This window comes from Typha latifolia, chromosome 12 (genome assembly GCF_019914945.1).
Source record: "Typha latifolia isolate L0001 chromosome 12, TyphaL0001v2, whole genome shotgun sequence".
In the NCBI taxonomy this organism is placed as follows: Eukaryota; Viridiplantae; Streptophyta; class Magnoliopsida; order Poales; family Typhaceae; genus Typha; species Typha latifolia.
The window spans coordinates 8,475,289-8,500,689 of NC_133097.1; the positions used below are offsets into that span (position 1 = coordinate 8,475,289).

Genomic DNA, 25,401 nt, shown 5'->3' on the forward strand with positions numbered 1-25,401 from the left:
TCATAAAAATAAGATAAAAACCAAGTACATACGAAACAATCTCCCAATTTCTCCGACAAAATTTTAGAACGCTCTTGATCACTGCGATGTAGCATCTGAGTGTGAACTTTAACAAAATTTCCACAAAAGAAATTATGATGAAAAAAGTTTCATGAGAAATTATGTTCTTAATCCTTAATGGGCCATTAATCGGGCACTTATTTTCATATTAGTTAGTCTAGACGGACCCATGTAGTCAAACTAGGCTGTTTCCCTGCTTCATTTGGAAGCTTCCTGTATTAATTATATATCAAAGAGGAAACAATTAAAACAAGACATTGTGAGAATTAATTCAATGGTCCATATACAACTTTGAATAAAACTAATAAAAGTCAAACGAACACGCGAATAAAGTTTGGTCGTTGTTTTTTCACAATAGTTTCAAATAAGAACAAGGGGAGGAATTCTTTGCAATTAAATACATTCTTAGTACCTTGGAATACTTTAATATAGCTCGCCATATATACATGAGATGAGAAGAACATAGTACGTTATAATGTGCATAGCTATTAGCAAATTACTTTAATTATTAGTCTAGATAATGATGCGATAGGATGACTTAATCACAAAATGACAGGATGAACTATTAATTTTTGCAACATGGCTTCCCAATTAAATGTGGATGCTAATAGATATCGAACGAAGATTAGCCAGTTACATTGATAATTATATATTTAACAGTTTAAATTGTATTTACTCAAATATTACATGTATGTGTTTCTTCTTAGGGCTACAATGAAATCACAACGACCAACATTATAATATAAAAGATAGATTGTATTAATTATTTTGTAAGGGATAAAAGTTTTTTCACTATATTATTTTTATATAAGAAATAATAAATTAACAATCTTATTTGCTTAAAAAAAATTACTCTAATGTTTAAATTTAAATTTTATATTTTATTAATGTTTTAAAGTTCACATTTATTTAAACTATTGCTATATTAAATAACTTTAAGTTATTTTATTAAATTTGTTCTATTATTTTTGCTACTTTTGATATTGAACGTGGCTATTTTGAATTGAACGTGATTGATTTTCATTAACTAATATCTGTTTAACTGTAAATATTTAATATGAATGTTTTACTTTCAAAAATAAAATAATATATTTTAATAATATAATTTAAATTTGAGATAATTGGCATTAACTTCAAAAAATTGATGAGCATTATTAATTTTATTTATCGAATATAATGAATAGTTTTATTATTTATAAATATAACAATAGATTAAAATTGGAATATATGAAATTAATAATTTCAAATGATATGTTATTTCTTAGGTTTGGCCATACTTTTGAATAAAATTGGGGAAAAAAAAGACCTTGAGCCAGCCAGCTCAAAATTACTTTTGAGTCTTATAATTCTGCTCAAGTTCGGTTCAACTCAACTCGAGCTGAGCTTAAGCCGGGCCAGATCAAGCCTGAAATGAGCATATTATCAAGCATTATTGAAGTCGAGCCAAACCGATAGATGAGGAACCGGCTTGTCGAAGGAGGAAGTGGCAGGTCACAATGGAGGAGGAGGAGGAGGCGAGTAAGAGAAGGTGGAGGAGGAGTAAGGTTAGATGAAGAGGAGGAGATTAAGTTGATAGAGGAAAAAATATTAGATTGCACTCAGATCTAGCTCTTGAACTGAGCCTATCGAGTCAAGCCTAAGCGAGCCAGCTCTAGCTAAAGCTCGACTCAAAATTATTTTTAAACTGTCGAATCTAGTTTGGGCTCGGCTGAGCTGAATTCGAGCTTCAGATGAGTCGAGCCTGTGCCACTTGTTTATTTTGACGACGCTAACCATTATTCCACGTGGAGAGAGGTAGATAGAAATATCATTTGGACTAAGGATGCATCTAGTTCTAAATCGGCCCATTTAATGGGTAACATTGCACTTCTTGGCTCACATATTTAATTTTGGTATAATTATACGTTATAAAGTACAATGTTTAATTATGAAATTTAATCCGTATTAAGAAAATACACCAAAGAATTTCTCTATCGTTCTCCAAGTCCAATTGGTCACGTACGAGAGGGGCCCCACCTTACCCGCACGGGAAACGCAGTGAGGACGTCTAACGGAGACCAATGTGACGACTGCATAGTGACGACGTCGCAGGACTGTCACGGTCAAACGGATATGGACTTAACGTCGTTCTCTCGTCCTCTTACATATATATATAAATATATATAACCTTTTAAGCGGAGAAAAATACTGCTAGCCAATTGAGTACGTTATTTGAATATTAAAAATTAAAATAGGGGGTTATTTATTGGATAGGAGCAAAGAATAAGGTTGATTTTATTATAATTTTTATAAGTTTTGTTCGTTGATTTAAGGTCAATTGAGGCACGCCATTGGGTACGCGTCAGTTCTGATTGTAGTTGTACCCAAATATATATATATATATATATAATACATATAATTTTAAGTCATTTATTATGCATTGGCTCTCATCTAACATCTAACGGAGAATGAGTAGATTTGCACAAAAAATTTATCCCACTTTTGCCCTTCTTTGTCTTCCTTCTCCCCAAAGTTTCTTGAATTAATATATCTAAGAGGAAACAATTAAACAAACCCCTGTGAGAATTAATTCAACGGTCCACAACTTTGAATGGCTGAAAATTTAATAAGAGCACGCGTATAAAGTTTGGTTGTTGTTTCCTTATAATATTTATAAATAGGCACAAAAGGAGGAATTAAATGCATGTTTAGAACCCTTGTAAGTATACTTAGAGATGTAATTAAATGCTATTCAACCCGACTCGGAGGATAAAAAATTTCTAACCGATTCGGATATGGATAGAATTTTTGAAAAAAATTTAGATACAGATATCAGATATCTATTTACCCGCATATTTTTTAAATAATTTACAGTTTTTAATTTACTTATTTAAATGGTAAATATTAATATTATTACTAATAATATGTTATATATTATTTATAGAGATTAATTTCTCTAATTTCATATATTTGACATACAAAAAAATTATTTGTTGTAAAGCTCTTAATAATTTTGTATTAATTATATCTAAATAAAATATTATAATTATTTTAAATTCAATCGATATTCATTTAATATCCGATGCTATATCCGAAAATTATTTGTATTCGTTTATTTAGGATATAATTTTAAATTTTGCTATCCGTCCAATATCCGTATCCAAATTCATATTCGGACTAAAACTATGAATCCGGATATGGGTTGAGCACTATCCGATCCGTTTGCACCCCTATCTATTGGTGGTCATAGTGTACTAGGTTATTGGTCTAGATAATGACGTGCTAGAATGACTTAATTCTCAATAAAATGACAACATACATAATTAACGGTAGTTGCTAAAATATATTCATCTCGCTAGTCTAGTTTTATCTCATATGTAATAATTACAATATTCTAACTTTTAACTCAAAATTTGACGAAAGATTTTCTATTAAGATAAGACAATACAAAAACTTTAATTTTGTAGGAAAAAAATTATGCGATTAAGCGCTTCAATAAGTTGCTAGTGTTATACTATAGTTTCTTGATAATATTTAATGGTTAATTTTCATAAATTTATTTTAATGGAGGGAAATTCTCTGGAGCATCAAATTGCCAAGTTGATTACGTTTAGAAATGGAGTTCCGTGCGATACTTCCAAAATTCTGAGTACAGACCTGGATGTGTAAATAGTGAGAAACAAAAGGTGCAATATGAAAAATGTTATAGCTGTGAAATAAATCTTTAGCTTAATTTCATTTGGATCGGAATTTAGATCCCAATAGATAGAATATTACTGGGCCTAACTAATGCATGCAGTTCTAAATCGGCCCATTTATTAAAAATGGGCCGCTTCTGGGCTCACAGGCCTACTTAATTTTGGTATAATTATAATGAAGTAATTACAAAGTGAAAAGATGAAATAGTTAATAATTAATTAAATTAAAATAACTTATTGGAAAGTTTTTTAATATGTCAATTTTGTTAATAATATACATTAAATATTTTCATAACTCGAATAATTTATATAAAATTTAAATAACATGTGTCATCGGATAAACTGTATATGATCTATTTAAGCTATTTAAATATTTATTTAAATGGCATTCAAAATAATGGCTTAATTATATCAGTTATTTACCAATTACCATTTGGTATTTAATAAAATAATGGACTTGGTATTTAATAAAATAATAGAAATCTTATTTACTTAAATCATGATCGAGGATGACGTCAACTGGTGACGCAAAGGAGCTGACGCCATCTGTGACCTATTTATTCACTTAAATTGCACCTATACCACCTTTAATTATAGCCTAATATTTTTGAAATAAATTAATAGAAGAAAGAGATACTACGAGAGAGATTAATAAAGTTTAGGAATGAGAGAGCTTCAAATTAAGAGATTGAAAGAGTCCGAGATTGCTATTTGGAAAGAATTAAGGGATTATAGTTTAATTTAGCCTCTATTTATTTATTTATTTTTGCCTTGTAATTTTTTCTGATCAGGTGATCATATTCCATGTTTCTTGACCAAGTAAAATAAAGACCAGATGTGAATACGAAAGTTAGTATTAATTTAGTAGATTGAGATAATTTATGATAATAAAAATAATAAAATAAAATTGCTTCCTTAGTAAACTTGGTTACATTAAATAATTACACATAAAATACAAGGTTGAGTTCCTCGAGACTCTATTATTAATTGCTAAAGAAGAGTTTGTGACCAAAATATTCACACATGAATCACCCTGTCCAAGCTTATATTTAACTATATTGACTAGACGACAGATTTGACTATAAGAAATCAATAACAGCCATTTCTCTAGCTATATTTTTTTAATTAAAATTAATGCAGTTTATAAGAAGAGAGTAACAGTAGAGCATCATTAGATTGAGATATTGTGCTTTTCATTTTTGGTTACTTTCTAAGGTCCAAGGTATCATTTAATTATAGTAATGCATTATAAAAGGTTCATCCTTTGGCAGGAAAGAAAATAATAAGAATAACTTTGTTAGTGAGATAATCTTTACTTTACTGGTTTAAATATGTGTGTTTAGACTTTAGACTAGCTAATTAACTAACAAAATGCAAGTCCACTGTTAAGGTCTTAAAGCTAGTGGTGTATGCATGACTTCCAATACTCTAGGCTGCATCCTATCAGTCTCAGTTCCTTACATAATTTTCAACCATGCTAACACTTGGAAAATTAGGTTGCTTCATCCGGTTATTATTGATTTCAATTCTAAATAATTATTATTAAAATAATAATTTAATAGTTTAGTAGCGTAGTTTAATGACTTGGTGGTGTAGTGACTTAAAAGGAACAGCTCATAATTTAAAGTAATGTCTTTGGCTAAAACTTACAAATGCATATATATATATTAACCCATCTCTTGCCTTTTTGCTCTTAAATAATTTAAAAAAAGAAGAAAAAGTTGCTTTTGCTACGAAATCTTTCTTGTAATATTAAATATGTAGCTGTTTAATTTCTCTTTTCCTTTTTCTTTTTGATAGAAAAATAGAGCAAACGAGCTATCCCAACTACTTTTCCATGTCACTAACAATTAAGTAGAGCACAACTCAAATACCAATCTAACATCAACCCGATCTAAACCCAATAAACCCCATCATTTTTATTTCTCAAATCTTCCACAATAAGATGAATCAATTCATAAAAAAGCAACCTACATGCACGCAAATTAACCAGTGAATGAAATTTCTAGGAGCTAAAGAACTCCATGTCATCGATCATCGTCGTCATGTAGTCCATTTCTAATCCAGATGGCATTGGCGACATGCATGGCATTGACCACATCATATCATCAATCTTAGGCTCTGGAGAAGGCTTTGCATCTCCATTGCATCCTGATCTTATTACACTGGCCAAGGATGAGACGAGAGCTTCTTCTCCTCCTCCTTCTATCCCATAACTAGCACGCAAATCCAAAGGTGGCAAGAGTACTGAGTCCTTTGGAGAGGAATTCATCGTTTGATGAACACTAATAGTAGTCAGGAAGGTGGAGATGATATAATCTTTGCATGTGTGTTCATGGCAATAGGTGACCAGAAACAAAGGAGGGTCTTCTTCGTTTTGCTGCTGCACTCGTTTTGCAGCATGGCAATTGCACTCACGATGGTAAGTGCATCTATAGTAGCACCTGCAAATTAATAACAAGTACAAAATGGTAGTTAATAACAGGGATTCGTTTCTTTCTCATGATGCAATGTAAGTTCTTACTATTAATTTGAGAAAATCTTATTTTAGTTTTTTCTTCTTCTTTGTTTCTTCGCAAGATATATCCTTTAACCTTTTATCTAGCTACATCTATCATCCATTTCATTTCTTCTTTTAAAAAATGAAAACAAAAAAAAGAAAAAGATTGAAGTCGAAGAATAATAACCTTGGATACTTGTTGTGGCGAATCTTCTTACTCCCATATTTCCTCCACTGGTACCCATCACAATGAGGTTGGTATGTAAGCATACTCCTATCAAAGAGAAGAGTATACGATTAAGAGACCCAAGAAATCTAAGAAAAGGAGTTGGATCTAAACTTACTTCCAGCTGCCTTGGTCTCTTCCACAGCCATTTGAGTTGGCTAAGTTTTGTTCATTAGGCTTCAAAATGGAGAGGGATGTCCTAAAAGCTTGCATGATCTCTTCTAGCACCACATCAGCCTGAGAAAGCTTGTCATCTGATCCATTTAAGACCATCCTGACCACCTCCTTGAGCTGGGCTGTGAGCTCGTAGCCGCGAGTGACCTCCTCGATCGCCTTTTCGCAATTGAAACCCCTCTCTTCGCCTACCATGGGAGATGCCATTAGCTAGTTTATCTCTACTGGCTCTACCTTAATTAGAACTTAGAAGTACTCTTAATAAGCCAAGGTGCTCATATATATATATATATCAGATCTAGAGCAAAGTTTAGTACTATATTAATTAGTTAATAGAAACTCCGAGAAGTTAGGCTTGCAGGTCGACATTGAATATGTTTAGCCAACTCATCACAACATCGTATACGACAATGTGAAGGCTTAGAGAGACTAGTTCAACTAACATTTTCTATAGGACTTGTATCAATATATACATAGGATGACGCTACTGTCCGGGTTCAATTAATTTACTAAGGTGGGTGCGAATGATAACAAATTTAGAGCCCATGACCCAGTAGTATAATAACACTGGGCCTAATCATGCGTATAGAACTACGTTGGCCCATTTATCGGGAGTGTTATACAAATAAGATGTTTTGAGTGGGCATACGTACAAATACAAACGTATATAAGCAAATAATGTTTTTTTAAGGGTGTACATGCAAAAAAAAAAACCAAAAGAAAATGAGCAATTTCACTGTGGACCGTTGGATCGCCCATCGAGCTCTCGGCATTAATCAGTAAGTAATCCAGTTGTTTAGGACCATGAGGTCCATGAGTGAGACTTATTAGACTTATTGGATTAAACCCGATCTCGATCTTTATTTGAGTTTTATGGAATACTAGTTGAGATATTTCTTTCTTAATATCTGAATATTCGTATGTAAAGCAGTTTAAAATATTATAAAATTAAGATGTGAAGACCTTTTTATATATATATATATATATATATATTTTCTTAATACTTGTATCATAAATTCTTATAGATTTTAAAAAATAAATACATATACGATTCGTATTCGTAGTTGTACTTAATAAGTATGAAAATTAAGTTCACTAAGTTATTTCGAAGAAAAAAATCTAAATACAGATGCCAATATCATATTTGATCCCTAGAAATACACCTTCTTTTATTTTGCAAAACGGTATCTTAACTTTATACAAAATATCCATCACTATATATTTCATTTCTTTTCTTGACTAATAGCTTTTTTTTCTCTCACTAATCTTTTATTAAAAAAGGAGAAAGATGTAAAAAGGTTTTTATTTTTATGTATATCCTTCGAAGGTACTTATTTGCCTGTGCATCTATCTATATGAAAGGGTTTTTTCTTTTTGCGTGTATACCCTTCTCAAATCTCTTATTTATGTATCTAACTCTGGGCTTACTAGCTATCTAAGAATTGGGCTATTATCAAAACTTTAAAGGGCTTAAAAACAAAACATGCTTGGCACGAAGTTTGCTGGCCAGGGCCCAGATTATCATGTAAGGCCGTAAGGCCTGAAGCCCAATTAAAAAGACGACGCGAGATGCGATACGCTACGACGCAAGGACCCAATTTACCCAAATCTTCCATCGTTCTTCCCTTCCGATCTTCCAGATCACCGAAGCCCTTCTCTCTCTCTCTCTCTCCTCTCTCCTGGATCACATATCGAAGGGCGGAAAAGGAATCGAGCAAGAAGATGTTCAAATTCCTCAAGGAGGTGGTCTCCGGATCTGGATCCGGTATCAAGGATCTCCCGTACAACATCGGCGATCCCTACTCCACCACGTGGGGATCCTGGACGCACCACCGAGGCACTTCCAAGGTTCCAAATCTTCATTTTCTCGCAATGTGTTATTGAATTCCGTTTAGGTTCTGCTGGAAATTGGATCTGGCGTCCCACTATTTAGATCACTTGTTTAGCCTTAAATTCGATCAGATTCACATGTAGTTATCGGAGAAATTGGGTTCCTTTCTTGTTCTCGATTCTTTTGTAATGCTTTTGGAGAACGGGAATTGGTTAATTCCTCATATTGGGTTGCAAATGCGCCTTATGAAGTGGGATTAAGTGAACTTCACTGCATTATATGTATCTGGTTGGAATTCTAGTGGTTTTTATACTTCTATTGCTATATATGTTTCTCCACGTCTGTCCAATGATCGGTGCGGTTTCCTATGCTAGTGTAGTTGACATGGGGGAATAAGCTAATCATGATATCTGTTGTCTTGTTGATCAGGATGACGGGTCATCAGTATCCATATTTTCTCTCTCAGGGAACAACGCTCAAGACCGACTTATAGCTGCTGCTCGCAATGGTGTTAAGAGATTGCGCACTGTAAGATAGTGGATTTCTTTTTTTTTTGGAAAATGTTTAATCAATTTATATAAATGTGGTTATATGCAAATGTGTGATAATTACGTATTCCGAGGTTGCTTTTTGATAGCCCATTTAGAGAAAAATTGGAGTTTTTAAGACTTTGAAAGTTGAAACTTGATTTTATTTTGGATAGTAGTTGGTAAGGCAGCTTAGAAACCATCAACTGTATCTTGCAGGTAAGACATCCAAATATTTTGTCTTTCCTTCATAGTAGTGAGGCAGAAGTTATTGATGGATCTACTACCAAGAACACAATTTACATTGTAACAGAGCCTGTAATGCCGCTCTCTGAAAAGCTGAAGGAACTCAATCTTGAAGGCACACAAAGGTACGGGGGACTTCCTTTTCTGAATTCGGTGTTTCTGGCACTTATGTTTTCTCAAGTTCGTCTGTCTAAAACACAAATATGGTTCTATACCTGGTAACTTATCTGTATATTTGCTTGTAGTAATTTGTGCAATTTCTTGATTGCAATCAAGTAATTTCCAAGATTAAGCTTCAACAAGTTAATTCACTGGGACGCAGACATTTTATTGTAATAAACTGTTATGTTTTCTGGTTTGTCACAGAAGCATGTTGGTGCTGTGACTAGAATTCTCGAAAGATAGAGTATATTGTCTGTTTTAGTAGATTCTTGGGAAAAGAAAATAAAACAGTTATCACTACTATGGCCAAGTTCCTTTAATGTCATTGAGAAGTTGCATTTTTATTATGAAGACACTTCTTTTGAAACTTTTTGTTGGTATTTCGAATTGCTCACATCTTTATGTCTACGTGGTCAAGGAATGTTATGATGCATTTAAACTTGTTATAGGTGACTCATTTTAGATAGACTACAACATTGATGATACTGACTGGATGATGGATTATCATTTTCTTCTTTGCTTTATTTCTTTGTCATTTCTTTGAAGAACTAATGTTGCTCATATATCATGTCCTCTGGTTCTCCCAGACTAAGAGTAAATAAGCAAATTTCTATGTGCTGTTGTGGAATCTTTAGAATGGTTCATGTATGTCATGCCGTTTCAGCAAACTGCATATTTCTTTGCATTACTCATGCATCTAGTTATAAATTAAATCTTTTAGTTCTCATAGTCCCATGGATCTATTGAATTCATGTTTTCAGTTTATTTATACCTCTTTGATCTTGAAAGCAATAGTCATGATCATCTGATTTTGAATGAACACAATTTCTTTGACCAGCTTTATTGTTACTTGCAACAATCTTGGCCTGCAATCAGTTTTAAATTCTTAAATCCCTACCATAACATGCAGCCTAAACCTTTTCAAAACAATTAATGTCTTAGTTCCCTGAACTTCAATAATTCTTTAATATCCAGGGTTATGAGAAGCTACCAGAAGTTGTAATATTTGAAGGATTTTATGATTTTCACCATTTTTTTTATTCCCATAGCCTCACCATACTTTTGAAATGTTTTGGGATAGATAACACTTAAAAGATACTTTACCCTAAAAGATGTACCTTAATATTTAGATGAACTGCTATCTCATTATAAATTATTTGTAGTTTTTCAGTATGCTATCCTACACATTTTGAGGAGAATGTTTACGACTTTATAGGTTACTAATGTAATCTTCCATTTACCATTTTCTTGCAGAATTTCATGCAATTATAAAGTTATATCTGGTTATGAATTGTTGATTTGTAATACAGGGATGAGTACTATGCATGGGGACTTCACCAGATATCTAAAGCAGTGAGCTTTCTAAATAATGACTGCAAACTTGTATGAATCTTTAACCCAGAATGTAAATTGCATTTTCTCTTGTTCAGTTCTTGACTAGATTCACATGCAGTGGCTCTTTGCTGTTATTATTTATCATATGTTGTTGGTATTGGACGGTTGATCGTATCTGTGTAATTTTTTTTTCAAATACTTATTTGCTCTGTTTGCTAAATTTTCTTTTGTCATACTTGCTCAGAGATTCTAATTTTAATTGCTCTACATTTTGTTTATATATTATTCTAGTCTTACATTAGGTCAAAAACAGATTTATAATAATTATGTAAGTCTATATTAACAGCTTATCTTATACGTATCCAATTTAGGAAATCCTAGCTTCAATGTTTAACTCCAATGGCAAGCCTCTTAGTAGTATTACCTTAAAACAAAAAAAAAAAACTCCAAAATTGCTTGGACAACTTTGTTTAACATGAAAGCCTTCTCGGACCAGTGAGTAGTTACAAAACTTTCTACATTGAAAGGCAATTTTTACAGCTGATTCTCTTAGCCAATCAATTTTCAATATTCCAAGCTGTAATGTCTCCTCAAATATGCTGCATATCTATTTGGTTCGTAAAGTTATCTTTTCTGTATTGTAAGGAAAAGGACATAAAAAACAGAGGAAAGCAAACAATTAAATAGATTACCCAATAGAAAGAACTTTCATGTAATGCTTTCTAGCGAAATTCTTGTCGGTTGTAATTACTTACAGAATTATATTATTTTGACTTATCATTTATGTCCTGCAATAAGATGGAAAATATATGCATACGTGATAGTGAGTTTACTGTTCAAGTTCAGCAGCAATTTTTTGGAAAAGAAAAGGAAAATTACAATAGATGGTGAGCCCTTAACTGATTATCTACCTAATTCATTTAATTCCAGGTACATGGCAATGTATGCTTGGCTAGTGTTGTTGTGACTCCAACTTTGGACTGGAAGCTGCATGCTTTTGATGTCCTATCGGAGTTTGATGGTAGCAATGATGCTTCTAATGGCCCTATGCTGGTAAGCATGGCCTCAATTTTTCTGGCTGTTGCATGCTGTTCACACTTAAATACTAGAACTATAATTATTTTGATTTTATCATATGAGATTGTAGGATATTATGTTAAAACCATGGTTAGACATTTTAGTTGCCATGCAATTATACAATTTTCCAGCAGTACCAGTGGCATTTTATACAAAACATGCTTTTTATAAGATGCACTAAAAGTTTTTTCATTGTCTCCGGTTCCTGTTATTGCTACTTTTTCTTTTCAAGGAATGGAGGTTGGGGTGTATAATAACCTATTTTTTTAGTATGCCTGAAGATACATGCATACACAAGGGTGACTTCTATTTTTCAATATAATCTAGAAAATTGAGGAGCTGCTTAGGGTTTGGGGTGTTATAATCAACTTTAAAATAAATTTCGTCTAGTGTTATTTCCCTACAAAAAAAGTGAGACCCCTGAATTTCTTCCTCTTTTTATGCTTTCTACTGGATAGGTGGACATCATGTTCATTTTCTTGTCTTGACAATATTAAATAGATCAGACATGTCATGAACAAGAAACACTTGCTCTTTTTCTAAGCATGATGTTATAATCACCATGCAAGTTGTAACATTATTTCTGTATCTATAATGCTTATGGTTTTACAAACAAATGAGACTTCTGATTTTTGTCTACCTCATGCAGCAATTTGAGTGGTTGGTTGGATCACAGTACAAACCAATGGAATTGGCAAAGTCAGATTGGGCATCCATAAGAAAGTCACCTCCATGGGCAATTGATTCTTGGGGCTTAGGTGAGATTTTACTCATTTTATGGCAGTGTATACATGTAGGTTGATAATTCACCTGATATTTTTAGGGAAGCAGGACTGTTGTTTGAGGTTTGAACAATTTCATATTTTAGCCACTGATTTTCTGCTGTGTATTGCAAAATTATTGTAGCTAGTTCCTTGAAGAACTTTTCATCTTATAAGAATAGCTAATACCGCTAACCTGCACATAGTCGTCCATCACTCTCTACACTTTACTAGGCGCCATGCTGCTATCCTTGCAGCCTCAAACTTTATATTCTAGGAGCTAAATATAATCCGAAATGTGTTTTGAGAGCCAAAATTTTGAAGTAGAGACCCCGAGCCCCAAGATTAATTATTAGAGGAAGTGAGGGGAGGAAGGGGCTTGAGGAGGACATGATTAAAGGCCATTGTATGTTATTCTGTAATATTCTATTTAGTATTTTTATTGTTTTTCAAAGTGTAACTAGCCTGTGATAACTCTCGGAATTATCGATCTAATATATTAACCTCAATATCAGGCTGTTTAATATATGAGCTCTTTTTTGGTACTAAGTTGGTCAAGACAGAGGAGCTGCGGAATACTGCTTCGATTCCCAAGGTTGGTCTTTATGATTGCTTTGCTGTTTGTTGAAATATTAGATATTATCTCTCTAATTATGTTTGGAGAAATAATGCTGTAAGTTACAGTAATCCTACTACCTATGATTCTTCTGTTCATTATGTAGATTATACTTCAACAACTCACCCAATACTATTGGGATTTATTTCTTTTTCTTGTCTCACAGTCTCTACTTCCAGATTATCAAAGACTATTAAGTTCTATGCCTTCTCGGAGACTGAATCCCTCAAAGCTTATAGATAACAGTGGTATGCTCATTATATCAGAACTATTGCCAACCTTTTTCTTTTCCTCTGATAGTAATATTGTCATATTCTGGATCTGCTGGACTTTTTGTCTGCCTTTAGTCACTATTTCATCATGACTTATAAAGTTTGATGATTAAAGAAAAAAAGACTATTGGTATTTACAGAGAACTCTTATTTACAAAATAGGGTGTAAGGCAGTATCCACAAGTGTTGGGGTGAATATGGGATTATAGCAAAAGTTTGCGTTTGTGTCTTGTGGATGGGTCTATTATTAATCATGATCTATGAACTAAAGGGATTATGATACTGGCTTAAAGCCTCAAAGTAATCTCAAGTGTAAAGATACATTTTCTGTCTTAGATTGTCAGTTTGGCAAACTCCATTTGGTCAGTCTAAAGGGTCAAACAGAAGATATTGACAGAACAATACCAGTAACAAACTACCAACTATTTGGGGTCCACTAGATGGGTCCATCTTTTCCCATTCATCTCTATTTAATGGAAGGTTCTTTTCTATGAATGCATCACAACATCTTGACTAGTGCAAGCAATTTTGTTCTCAAAGGGATGTACTAATATTGATTCTGTCAAGTAATGTCTTTTCTCTTGCATCATTCACCAGTATTGAATTTGTATAAAAGTTTCCACCACTATCCTTTTGTTTTATTATTCTTAGTTTTAAATGGTGCTTGATTCACTGACTTCGCTACAGTATTTGCATTCTATGTTTTTCTTTGTTGGTTTAATTTTCACCGCCTGTAGTACGATCTAATATCATATGACACCCCTGAAGTATAACAACATACAATTTATCCCTTAAAATATCTAAAGTGTACCACTTGACACCCTTTTATAAGGGTGGATATTGTAAGTTCAAGGAGCATATTGTATGCTTTTACTTTCAGGGGTACAATGTGATATTGACTCGTAGTTTGAGGGGTGAATATGTAATTATTAATTAAACCTTCTTTCTGTGATAGGTTTTTTAGATACAATCTGTATGAAAGTTTTCTTGCAAGAATGTGTCATGGTAATATATTTAATTCTTATTATGAAAATTGACTCATAGTTCAAGGGGTGAGTATGTAACTAAACCTTCTTTCTGTGATAGGTTTTTTCAGACACACACAATCTGTATGAAAGTTATCTTGCTAGAATGTGTCATGGTGATATAATTCTTATTTTGTAGAATATTTTCATAATAAGCTGGTAGAGACTATCCAGTTCATGGAAATTCTTAATCTAAAGGACAGCGTTGAGAAAGATACCTTTTTCCGCAAGCTCCCAAATGTTGCAGAACAGCTTCCCCGCCAAATTGTATTGAAAAAGGTAAGTGGAATATGTATTAGGAGTCAGACACATTGTTTACAGTGGTACAATGTCATAGTTTTCATTCCGAAGTAAGTTTGCTAGATTCCTTTTGTATGTCTGATTATTTTGCCATTACAGTTGCTTCCACTGTTAGCTTCGTCCTTGGAATTTGGTTCAGCTGCTGCTCCTGCCTTGACTGTTCTACTGAAGATGGGATCATGGCTTCCAGCGGATCAATTCAATGTCAAGGTCCTTTTTATTTCTCTTGCTTGCAGTGCTTAACCTTCATCAATACAATTGCTTTAACCTTGGATTTAGCTGTTACTTGTCATATTCACAAGTTGAAAATATTTTCTTTATTTAGGTATTGCCAACCATTGTGAAGCTTTTTGCCTCTAATGACCGAGCTATCCGAGTTGCTCTTTTGCAACACATAGATCAGTATGGAGAACAATTGACACCTCAAATTGTTGATGAACAGGTTGTGATTATATGAAATGTCTGAGTGTGCACAGCTTCAAAACTTTCTTTTATCATTTTAACGGAAACAGCTGAGTAGCAGTCCATATAATTGTCTTTTGTGTATCTGTAGGTATTCCCTCATGTTGCCACAGGGTTCTCTGATACCTCTGCATTTCTTCGTGAACTGACACTGAAGTCTATGCTCATTTTGGCCCCAAAGGTAATGCTTTTCTGTCAGGATTTTTCATTTTCCACTATTGTTGCTTATTTGGCGTAATGTGAGGATGATGCACTGGGATCTGGGATAGACGTTTCATTTCTTTAAAATTTGGCGAGAAAGAACTGAGAAGTAAAAAATGAGCAGAAAATGAACTTCGGCAACTCAGTTGTTTATGATCTCTTTATGTATGATACTTTTACATTTTTAACATCGACTCTCTTCCTTTCTTTTTTTGTGTGTGTTTCTACGGCTAGAGCTTGCCCACATGCTATGGCTTTTCTGCCTGTGACCATTGCATGCGGCTACCTTCAGTATTTGCATTATCCGCCCAAGAGTTTTACTTGTATCCAAGTGATATTTCATTATGCTAAATTATTTTGATTTTTATATATTAAAAAAATATTGAAATCAGAAAAGGAGACTTACAAAACCAGAGCCAAATGGTGGAAACCAACAGAAACTCCGAAACATTTCACTTTCCAAGAACTGCAACTGAAATTGAAACTGAAACTTTGAATCTTGGTTGCTAGTGTGATTTTTCAATAACATAGTTTGGAAGGTATTGAATTGTTTGTGTATTAGGTATGTTTAATTTCTGTCAAAGACTAAATTTTGGAAGACAATTTCTAAATCTCTTGCATGACAAGTCAACCTTTTGGTTTTATGTCTTTTTCTGGTATATTAACCTCAACTGGCTTTCTACTGCAGTTATCCCAGCGCACTATTTCAGGATCTTTATTAAAGTACCTTTCTAAGCTACAGGTGGTCTTTTAATTTGTATATTAAGTTAATAACAATATTCTTTACTTCTTTTGTTGCTATGTTAAGTTTAACTGCTGCTAGATCATTTCAGTTCTTCAAATTCTCATAGTCTATTTAATTAAATCAGGATGGTTATGTCGATATGTCGAGTTGCATTTGTAACCACATCTTTTGTTAAAACTATTGCTTGCTTGTTCAGGTGGATGAAGAACCAGCAATCAGGACGAACACTACAATTCTACTTGGGAACATAGCTAGCTACATGAATGAGGGGGTTGGTTCTAAAGCTGCTTACTCTCCTTCACTCTTCCTCCCTCCTACTCAATCTCTTGCTATCTTAAATCCTAGTGATCTTCCTGATGTATTTAATAATGATTCATGCAAACAAATCCCACCTGTAGAAGTTGGTTTAAAAAAAAAGAGAAGTGATGCTCAATATCCACCCTTTAATTTATTGTGCTAAATAGTTGTTTAGACTTATTATGTATTTGGGAGTCATGCTTTTATTGGATGCAGACTCCAAACAAATTACCCAATAAAATTTACTCGCCTATCTTTCTAGGATCCCATAAATTTTTAAGTTTTTATTTGAAGTCCTAAAGTTTATGCATTCCCAATGTGGATAGTTGGGTGGATTTTTGTGCAGCAGACTCATAATGCTCATAAGGCCCTTTTTGTATGAATAATGCAGACAAGGAAGAGAGTCTTAATTAATGCATTTACAGTTCGTGCTTTGAGAGACAACTTCCCTCCAGCTCGAGCTGCAGGTATATCAACTTGCTTAGATATCAGTGATTCATATTTAATATTGTCCATAATTTTAGCAATCATTGCTATTATGAGTTATTTAATTGTAAAACTTTGGTGTGGCAGGAGTTATGGCTTTAAGTGTCACTAGTTCATATTATGACATAACAGAGGTTGCAACTCGGGTCCTGCCTAACATCGTTGTTCTTACAATTGATCCAGATGGGTAATATATCACTTAAAACTATTCCTTCCCTGCTCAGCTTTTTCTTGCCTATCTAACAGAGGAAATTATATATATTATCTACAAAGGACATATGTCTTATGATTGGAGATCTGTGATTCTATATTCCATGTAATGCACAAATTTTGATCGCCTTTTCTAGTATCAGTCTTTTATGGTATAAGCCTTCTAATTTTCATTCAATTTTTTTGCTTTTTGCTGACCAAGAATTATGATTTTCATTCCCTCACTTGGACCTATATTGGATTAGTTGCATATATTAAACATTTACATGGATTATCTGCTTTCCTTAATCGGGATTTATTTGCCCCGGGAAATCCCTCTGTACATGGTCTGTCACAAACTCACAATGATGCATGTTGAGCGGTACGACCATTGTCGGCCAGTACAGAGTGTCATTCTGCTGTAGCTCAATGAGCAAGACAGGCAGAGATGCTTAAGAGGCGCCCTTCTAAAATTTGTTAGTGCCTTAGTGGGAGTGGTGGTACAACGAGATCGTCTTCCCCTTTCTGTTATGCCTCTCAGTGCTCTCTCTTGGACCTGCCCCTCTCTCCTCTTAGCTTCTTCTCCCTCTATTTTATAATGATGTGCCACAAAAACTAACAAGGGCATATTGAATGGCACATAAAATTTTGATCTTACTGACCTAGATTTAATGTTATAATTGGTTGCAACATAGTTTGATGTTCAGCGGCCATTATGTTGTAGGTTTCTGTATTGTCTGAACTCTGAATTCATTGTTCGTATAAGCTTATGGCATGTTGCACCATGAAGTTATGCTCTTCAAAGTAAATCCTACTGTGTTGTTTCACTAAATTATGCTTTTATTTCCTTCAGTGATGTAAGAACAAAGGCATTTCAAGCCATTGATCAATTTCTGCTGATAGCAAGGCAGCACTATGAAAAGGTATGTAATCTTTCTTATCTGTTTATATTAATAAAAAGATATAAATGTTTCTTGAGAGAGAAGTTTAAGTGCCTTTTGTTTATTACATATGTTATTATCTTCAAAGTTTGACTTCTATCGATCATTTGATATCCGCCATTGGCATTAATTTTTTTTTTTGTTGTCTTGGTTCTGTTTGACGATATATGCAAACAACATATTCACTCTGGACTAACTTTCATTAGAGGACTTATTGAGTCGTACCTGATTATCAGTCACCAATTGAGTACATTTTATCTTCTTAATCTTTATGTTCTGGAAGATATTTTCAAGCATCAGTGATTCGAGGCCCTGCAGTTTGGCCTTTCTGTTAGTTCCTACCTTCACCCGCTAGAATCCTTTTTTTTGCTTGAATGATAGTTGAACTATTTTTCTTATTTTTAGATTAATGTGGGAGATAATAGTGGGGCTGAAGGCGGTGGAATTCAGTTAAAGCCCGGAAATGCCAGTTTGCTTGGGTGAGTCACATCTTCATAAAGTGTATTCTTGATCTGCATATTTTTCATATTTATATGCTGATTTTGTTCTTTTCGTGCAATACGATAAACATTATTCTTGTCTATATCTATATGTGTTTATTGCTGTCTATCTGCACCACCGCATGGATGTGGGTTTCAGTAAGAGCTATAGCGAAGGTTAACATGGGGCATTATTGTTATTCCTTAGGTTTTTGGTCCATTTGGATTCTTGTCAGTAGATGGTCACTAAACAATCTGACTTACAAACCAGTTGTCTCAGCTGAGTTTTGTTTGCAGAAATAAATAAAGGAAATTGGAGTTAGACTAATTTATTCTTTCACTCCACTACTGGTCCCAAGAGTGATGTACTGTCTTCTCTGCATTGCTGTAAGTTGTCATCGACTTAATTGATACTGTTGAGCCTTCTCATATCTCACTTTGAGGGCATATATCTGGCAATGCAATAGTTTTACATAAATAGTACCTTTCTTTACCGAGCAGTACATACTTGTAGCATTTTAAGCTTAGGCTATTAAATTTCTTATGGAATACTTTCATCTTATTGTTTCATTATATGGAGTACAAAAGTGTATCTATTCATCTTTGACTCTCTGTTAATCACTGCACATTCAGCAATGTCTCTCTTAAGATGAGCCCGTAGGTGTACTCATGATTATTTAAAAAACTTGGAGTTGACAAAAAAACTAATACGCAGGTGGGCGATGAGTTCTCTTACACACAAGGGAAAAGCTTCTGAGCATGCTCCAGTTGCTTCTGGAAATGCCAATAATACACTAATTTCAGCTTCCTCCAGTGCTAGCTCAGGTAATTGCTTTATTACAAATCATCTTAGAAAATCTTCATTGACCATGATATTTGTAGGTCCAATAACAATAAATAGTCAAGTTGGGAATACAGTAACCATAAATAGTTGCTACTGCATAATTTTCAGAAAATGCAATACAATGAGTAATATAATCATGAATACTGTTATCCAGTTATCCTACAATTTCTATGTACATGTTGATATCGACTGGTGGAAAGGAACAAAAACCTTTATTTGCTATCCTCCATTCAATTGCTTGGTTAGATCATATTTTAATTCAGATGTCCTGCTTTGGGAGAATGAAGATCTGCTTGTATTAGGAGTCACCATTGTCCATTCATTATATTTGATGTTTGATATTTGATATTTGAGATGGCTGAAATTCCAGCTCACTTCTTAACCTTGTAAAAGAATAGAAGATATGAACAATTAGCGTTTCCGTAAATGTGTCCGACAACTAATGCTTCTTCATGGTTCTTGTGAAATCTCTAGTTATCGATGCTCCAGGTGTTGCAGCAGGTCATGCAACATCCACTTCCAGCTCTCTCGAACAACCTACCCCTCCATCACCAAGGTCAGTAGATGGATGGGGTGAACTTGACAATGGAGATCTCCATGACGATCATGATAGTGATAAAGAAGGATGGGACGATATTGATCCACTTGAGGAGCAGAAGCCACCTCCACTCCTTGCAAACATACAAGCTGCTCAAAAACGGCCAGTAGTGCAACCTAAGCCACAAGGCAAGTTTCTGACTTTTTGTTTCCATTGAATGAAAACACAAATGATCTATTTTTTTGTACAAGTGATGGCATAAAGCCTGCTGGAATTGCCTCTGATTTCTAGTGCTTTATTGTTGCTTATTTCAGCATCCAGAACCCAACAAACAGTAAAGGCTTTAAAGATAGAAGAGGATGATCTCTGGGGCTCCGTTGCTGCACCTGTGCCTAAAACTACATCAAAGTCATCAGATACAAAGTCTTCATCCTCTCATGACGATGAAGATGATCTGTGGGGTTCTATAGCTGCACCGCCACCAAGATCAAGTAAGAAACCTCTGAAGACAACAACAGCCAATGACAATAGTGATCCATGGGCAGCAATTGCTGCCCCTCCACCTACTACCAAAGTGAAGCCCCTATCTTTAGGAAGAGGTCGAGGAGTGAAGCCAGCACAACCAAGGTTGGGTGCTCAACGAATAGATAGAACATCTTCAAGTGGAATATGAAGTTGAATTTATGGGTAGTTATACAAACATGTTACGAGAGCACAAATGCTCAGTCTTGCCTTTATCAAGGGGCTTCTATTTTTGTGTACATTTTTTGACATTTATTTCAAGTAATTAATGGGGTATGCATTTTTTAGAATTACCGTGAACATGGTTTCCACTTTCCAGATGTGAATTTGTAAATTACTATTATTACCTTGTATGTCATTAATACAATGCTTTGACTCCTCCTGTTATTCTTTCTTTCCAGCGATGGATTTTTTCCTTTTCTTCTAGGGTGATAGGATATAGCATGTTAGCATGCATTACTGAGAAATCCTTCTCCATCTTAAACAATGTCCGAATGGCACCATTAACCCAAGCATTTTATTTTGTGATCAACTATGATTACATGGTATGCACCTCTCCGTCACTATAAATATAAATAAGGAGCGAGTAAAATAATCCAATTGATGCACTACGCTAAAGAAGCCCTAAATAGTTCACAAAGGTGCCAATGTTTGCACACTTTTGAGTTATAAAGTTCAATGTGCTAACGGGTTAACTTAACAGGTAACAATGTGCACACTTTTGAGTTATAAGTTAACGGGTTAACTTAACAGGTTTATGAAAATAAATTCGAAAGTCTAAAATGGGTATTCAAAATATATTCTTTAACGTAATCCTCAACATATCCGAGCGATATCCAGATACCATTAACTCTCCATTTTGAGGTATCCATACTTGTCATAAATTTACCCACCAAAATAAGAAAAATTGCTAAAATTCAAACAATGGCAAAGTGGAGGGACAGTAAAATTGTCTATAAGAAACCAGAGTTGGCGGCGACGGGAAAGAGAAGTAGGAGGCAGAAGAAGTTCAAATATAGTCGTCATTAAAATGCTTATTCTCTTCAAATGACATTGCACATGCACAAGAAGATCCAATAGAACTCGATAGATAGAGTTCTCTGAGAAAAAGGTACTCATTTGATCTCAGTTTGCATGTAACCTCAAGGCAACTGTGCGCAAATCGTAACATCCAACCTTCAGATTGAAGTATCTCATAGCACAAAAATGAAAGAATTAAATAGAAATTATACAGTGGAGAGACATGACATACTGCAAGTGTCAAGATGCTAGTTTGATTCCTCTAATTCCACATTTTAGTGAGAGAATAGCTCATGCCATAAACTTATCATTTCAAACATTCTAGGACAAATAACAAGTACCAACCAAGACATTCCTATCCATTTGCTTTCTCACCGAATAATTCATCAACTGTTCTAGGGCAAGCAATTGAGAAATTTAATCGATACAATTCTACAAATTTTTAGGCTAAACATAGGAAGTTTTTTTTCTCCTCCATTTTGCCATTGTTTGAATTTTAGCAATTTTTCTTTTTTTTTTTGTGGGTAAATTCATGACAAGTACGGATACCTCAAAATGGGAGAGTTAACGGTATCTGGATATCACTTCAGCTCTTTCGTCGAGACTCGAGAGAGAGGGGAGACTCGCTTTCATCCCTAGCAAAAACCCTAGCCTCTCCATCATATCTTCGGCTTCTATTCTTTCTACTCGGTAACCAAACCCAATAGGCTTTCTTATATTTCTATATTTGGGCTCCAGAACCAAATCAAATAGGCTTCTTATATTTCAATGCGAGCTCGATAGCCACCTCGTGCACAAGCACAAACCAAAAACTTTCTATTATATTCATTTGGAACATTAAGCAGTTGGTGTAAATTCCTCCATGTTCTATAGTTTGGGGCAATTGGGAACAATTTGATAAAAAGATTTAGTACCTGAAGTCATATATGTAAGTAAAAAGGGGAGGAAATTCCAAGCAATGAAAAATTCTGGAGACAACTCTCAAACAAAAATATAAGCACACACTGTTTATGTATAAGAAGCCCCTAGATATGCTAGCCGCATGAAAGATATAATGCGTCAAACATTTTGCAGCAAAATGGCGCCATTGTAAATAAAACAAGTGGGAAAATGAACCTCAATTAATTATTAATCAAACAAGTGTCGAATCTGACAAGCATGGTAGCAAGTTGATAACAAACTTGACTACAATGAGATCACCAGATATGCAATCAACAGAATTTCCAATGATTGTTGCAGTTTACACAAGTTACAAATGTTGTCATTGGTTCATCTGCACTGCGAGTTTGCAACTGGTAGTACGTTGTTTTCCGCTGTCCACACCTGCCGCACTTAAACTGATCTGTTGTTGCCTTAGGAGCCCCTGCTCGTTCGCAGTCGAATAGAGCCTTCTCTTTGATCTGTCTATTTGCAAGCTTCCTCTCATCACTAGCCATCTCTTCAGGAGTCATATCAACAAGTTTCTCAGGTTTGACATCTCCAATGAGAACCCTTCTTCGCAGATCAGTGTTGTTATCAGCCCGTAAGTTAAACATTATGGATCTATATTTATGCTTATGAGCACCTGTAGAACGGCCTAACTTTTCAAACAGCACAGACTCTACAGTTACAGCAACTCGGATTGAGTCACATGCATCTACTTCATCCAAGATGTTTCTCACTTCTTCTCTTTCATCTTTGGTTGTCTCTCCAGAAACTCTAGAGAATGCCTCAGCAATAAGTTCTCGGATTTTATCTCGTGTAGGATCATTACTTTTGATCATTGCCGTAAGCTTTGGAGGTCCACGAGGGGCTAATGATGGTTTCATATTACCAGAAACCTTATTCTCTTCCTTTGGGATCTTCTCAGCCTTCCCAAATTGAGCCCCAGATCCATTGTTTCCAGTCTTCTCAACCTTGATGCTTACTGACTTAGAACTCCCAAGATTGGATTCTCCTTTCTCATCCTTGGTATTTGCTGACTTCGAAATTCTGTCAATCTTTACAGGAGCAGCTTCTGGGATCTTCCCGGCCTTGACGACCAGTGCTATGTCAGACTTGTGTTCAACTTTAACAGAACTTTTATTTTCAGAAGTTCCATTTTTCTTACCATTGGCAGTCTCCTCAAGAACAATGTTTTTCCATAATCCTAACAAGTCGGAAGCCATTGCTTGAATCTCTGAGTGTGGATGCTTAGTAAGATATCGAAGACGCTTTCCAACCTGTGAGGGACAATAACCAAAAAAATGAATGGTATACAAGAGAATTGCACAAGAGAATAACTAAGGGACCAATAAGACTCTAAACATGTGTTCTTGCACCAAACAGGACACTGAGTAGTAGAAAGCAAATCAAGTACACATAAAGTATGATAAGTCATTCAAATATATTCTTCACCTCTCCATCCGGTTTTCAGTATTTATATTTTACAACAAATGAATCTAATTACTGGACAGCATATGAAAAGAAATGACGGTGCTTACGTAGCAATCCAGCAGTTGCAGCAAAGAGCAAGAACATACATATATAATCTACTTATCTGACAAGTGCAAGACTATAATAGGTAAATCACTACATTGTTTAAGTTTAGCAAATCAATAGACGTGTCCATGTTGGTCTTGATTTTGGTTTCAAATATGAGCAAAAGCTTCCAATCCAGATTAACAAAAGCATTATTTCTCTGCATTTATCACGTAAGAGGTTTGGTTTTCTAAAGTTAGATCTTTGTAAAAGTTGAACAAATTTCCACGCAGTAGTTGAATGAATCTCCCAATTTCTAAATCAACTCCCTCTACTAATGCAAATATGAAGGGCGATCCTACAACAGATTCATTTCAGTAAGTGAAAATTACTTTCACAAAATAAAACCTATACCTTTGTGATGACCTCTGGTCCCATATTACTAATACTTTTCGTCAATTGCAAGCAATATAAAAGGCCACAAAGTGCTTCACAAGGAAGCAATGATGCATACCATATTACCAACCCAACACCAGTTTCTTTCACCTCTACATAGGCTAATCTTCATATAAGCCCTAAAATTTCCAGCAAAGTTCCCACTTTCTTTGATTCAAAGCAAAGCAAAAAAGATATCTCCACCACAAGCATTAAAATACCCAACGACGAAGGAGATAAAAGAAACCATAAACCACCGAAAAGAAAAATCAAGAAACAACCGAAAAATCACAACTTGAAACCAAAACTAATACCTGGGTAGCCACCAAAACATCAGTAGTGACCCTGATCCTCTTCAGCCTCTTCAGCGCGTCAATGCACCGATCCGCTTCCGGCGAGCCTTTTCCGCCGGCCTCCGCCGCCGCGTCAGCCGCCTTCTTCGCCGCATCGAAGGTCTCAAGCAGCTCCTTCTCCATCGATCCCGAATCGGAGCTCAAGCAATCAAACCAGCAAATGGAACTAATCTACCAAATAAACTACGAGATCCGCAGGAGAGGAGAAGAGGAGATCAAAATCCTAACAAGCGGAAAGGTAGATGAATCCTAGAATAAGATATCTCGAAGAAAGGAGAGGTCTTTGGGGTTTTCCTCCTCACTGGTCGGATGGCGTCGCGTTGGAAAGGGTGGGATTGGGGAGAAGGGAGAAATTATCTTACCGGGAGATTGTTTTATATACCGGTAGGAAATGTAATTTTACGGGTTTCTTTCCCAAATCCGACATGGATTATAAGATATCTGACTGCTAATTGACTGACACGTATAAAGGCCACATTGGTGGTTACTTTTTTTTTTTTTAAAAACTTGGAAAAGCGAAAACTTTTACTAATAGATCAATTTACTAATAGATCCAAATGGTAATTATGTTAAAAATTATTTATTTATTTTTTAATTTTAGGGTTGATCATGGTTTTGGACTTGAACTCGGTAACCCGGTAACTAGATCCGACCCTTTCTC

At 34.8% G+C, this 25,401-nt stretch overlaps 2 protein-coding genes across 2 annotated transcripts; one reads left to right on the forward strand and one right to left on the reverse strand.

Moving 5' to 3' along the window:
• Positions 1 to 8,223: 8,223 nt before the first annotated feature.
• Positions 8,224 to 20,880, forward strand: LOC140799118 (uncharacterized). Its single transcript, XM_073153268.1, has 21 exons — positions 8,224 to 8,485; positions 8,898 to 8,996; positions 9,215 to 9,366; positions 10,714 to 10,786; positions 11,669 to 11,791; positions 12,465 to 12,573; positions 13,092 to 13,171; positions 13,359 to 13,440; positions 14,629 to 14,768; positions 14,889 to 14,999; positions 15,115 to 15,231; positions 15,343 to 15,432; positions 16,141 to 16,194; positions 16,394 to 16,468; positions 16,886 to 16,961; positions 17,068 to 17,167; positions 18,023 to 18,092; positions 18,516 to 18,589; positions 19,305 to 19,414; positions 19,908 to 20,159; positions 20,286 to 20,880. Exons 1-21 carry the CDS (start codon positions 8,360 to 8,362, stop codon positions 20,642 to 20,644), a joined length of 2,472 nt encoding a protein of 823 aa, XP_073009369.1. The 5' UTR covers positions 8,224 to 8,359; the 3' UTR covers positions 20,645 to 20,880.
• Positions 20,881 to 22,616: 1,736 nt separating this feature from the next.
• On the reverse strand, positions 22,617 to 25,091 carry LOC140799414 (transcription elongation factor TFIIS-like). The gene is made up of 2 exons (XM_073153754.1): positions 24,702 to 25,091; positions 22,617 to 23,714 (listed from the first exon to the last, which is right to left on the reverse strand). Exons 1-2 carry the CDS (start codon positions 24,861 to 24,863, stop codon positions 22,725 to 22,727), a joined length of 1,152 nt encoding a protein of 383 aa, XP_073009855.1. The 5' UTR covers positions 24,864 to 25,091; the 3' UTR covers positions 22,617 to 22,724.
• Between the last annotated feature and the right edge of the window lie 310 nt (positions 25,092 to 25,401).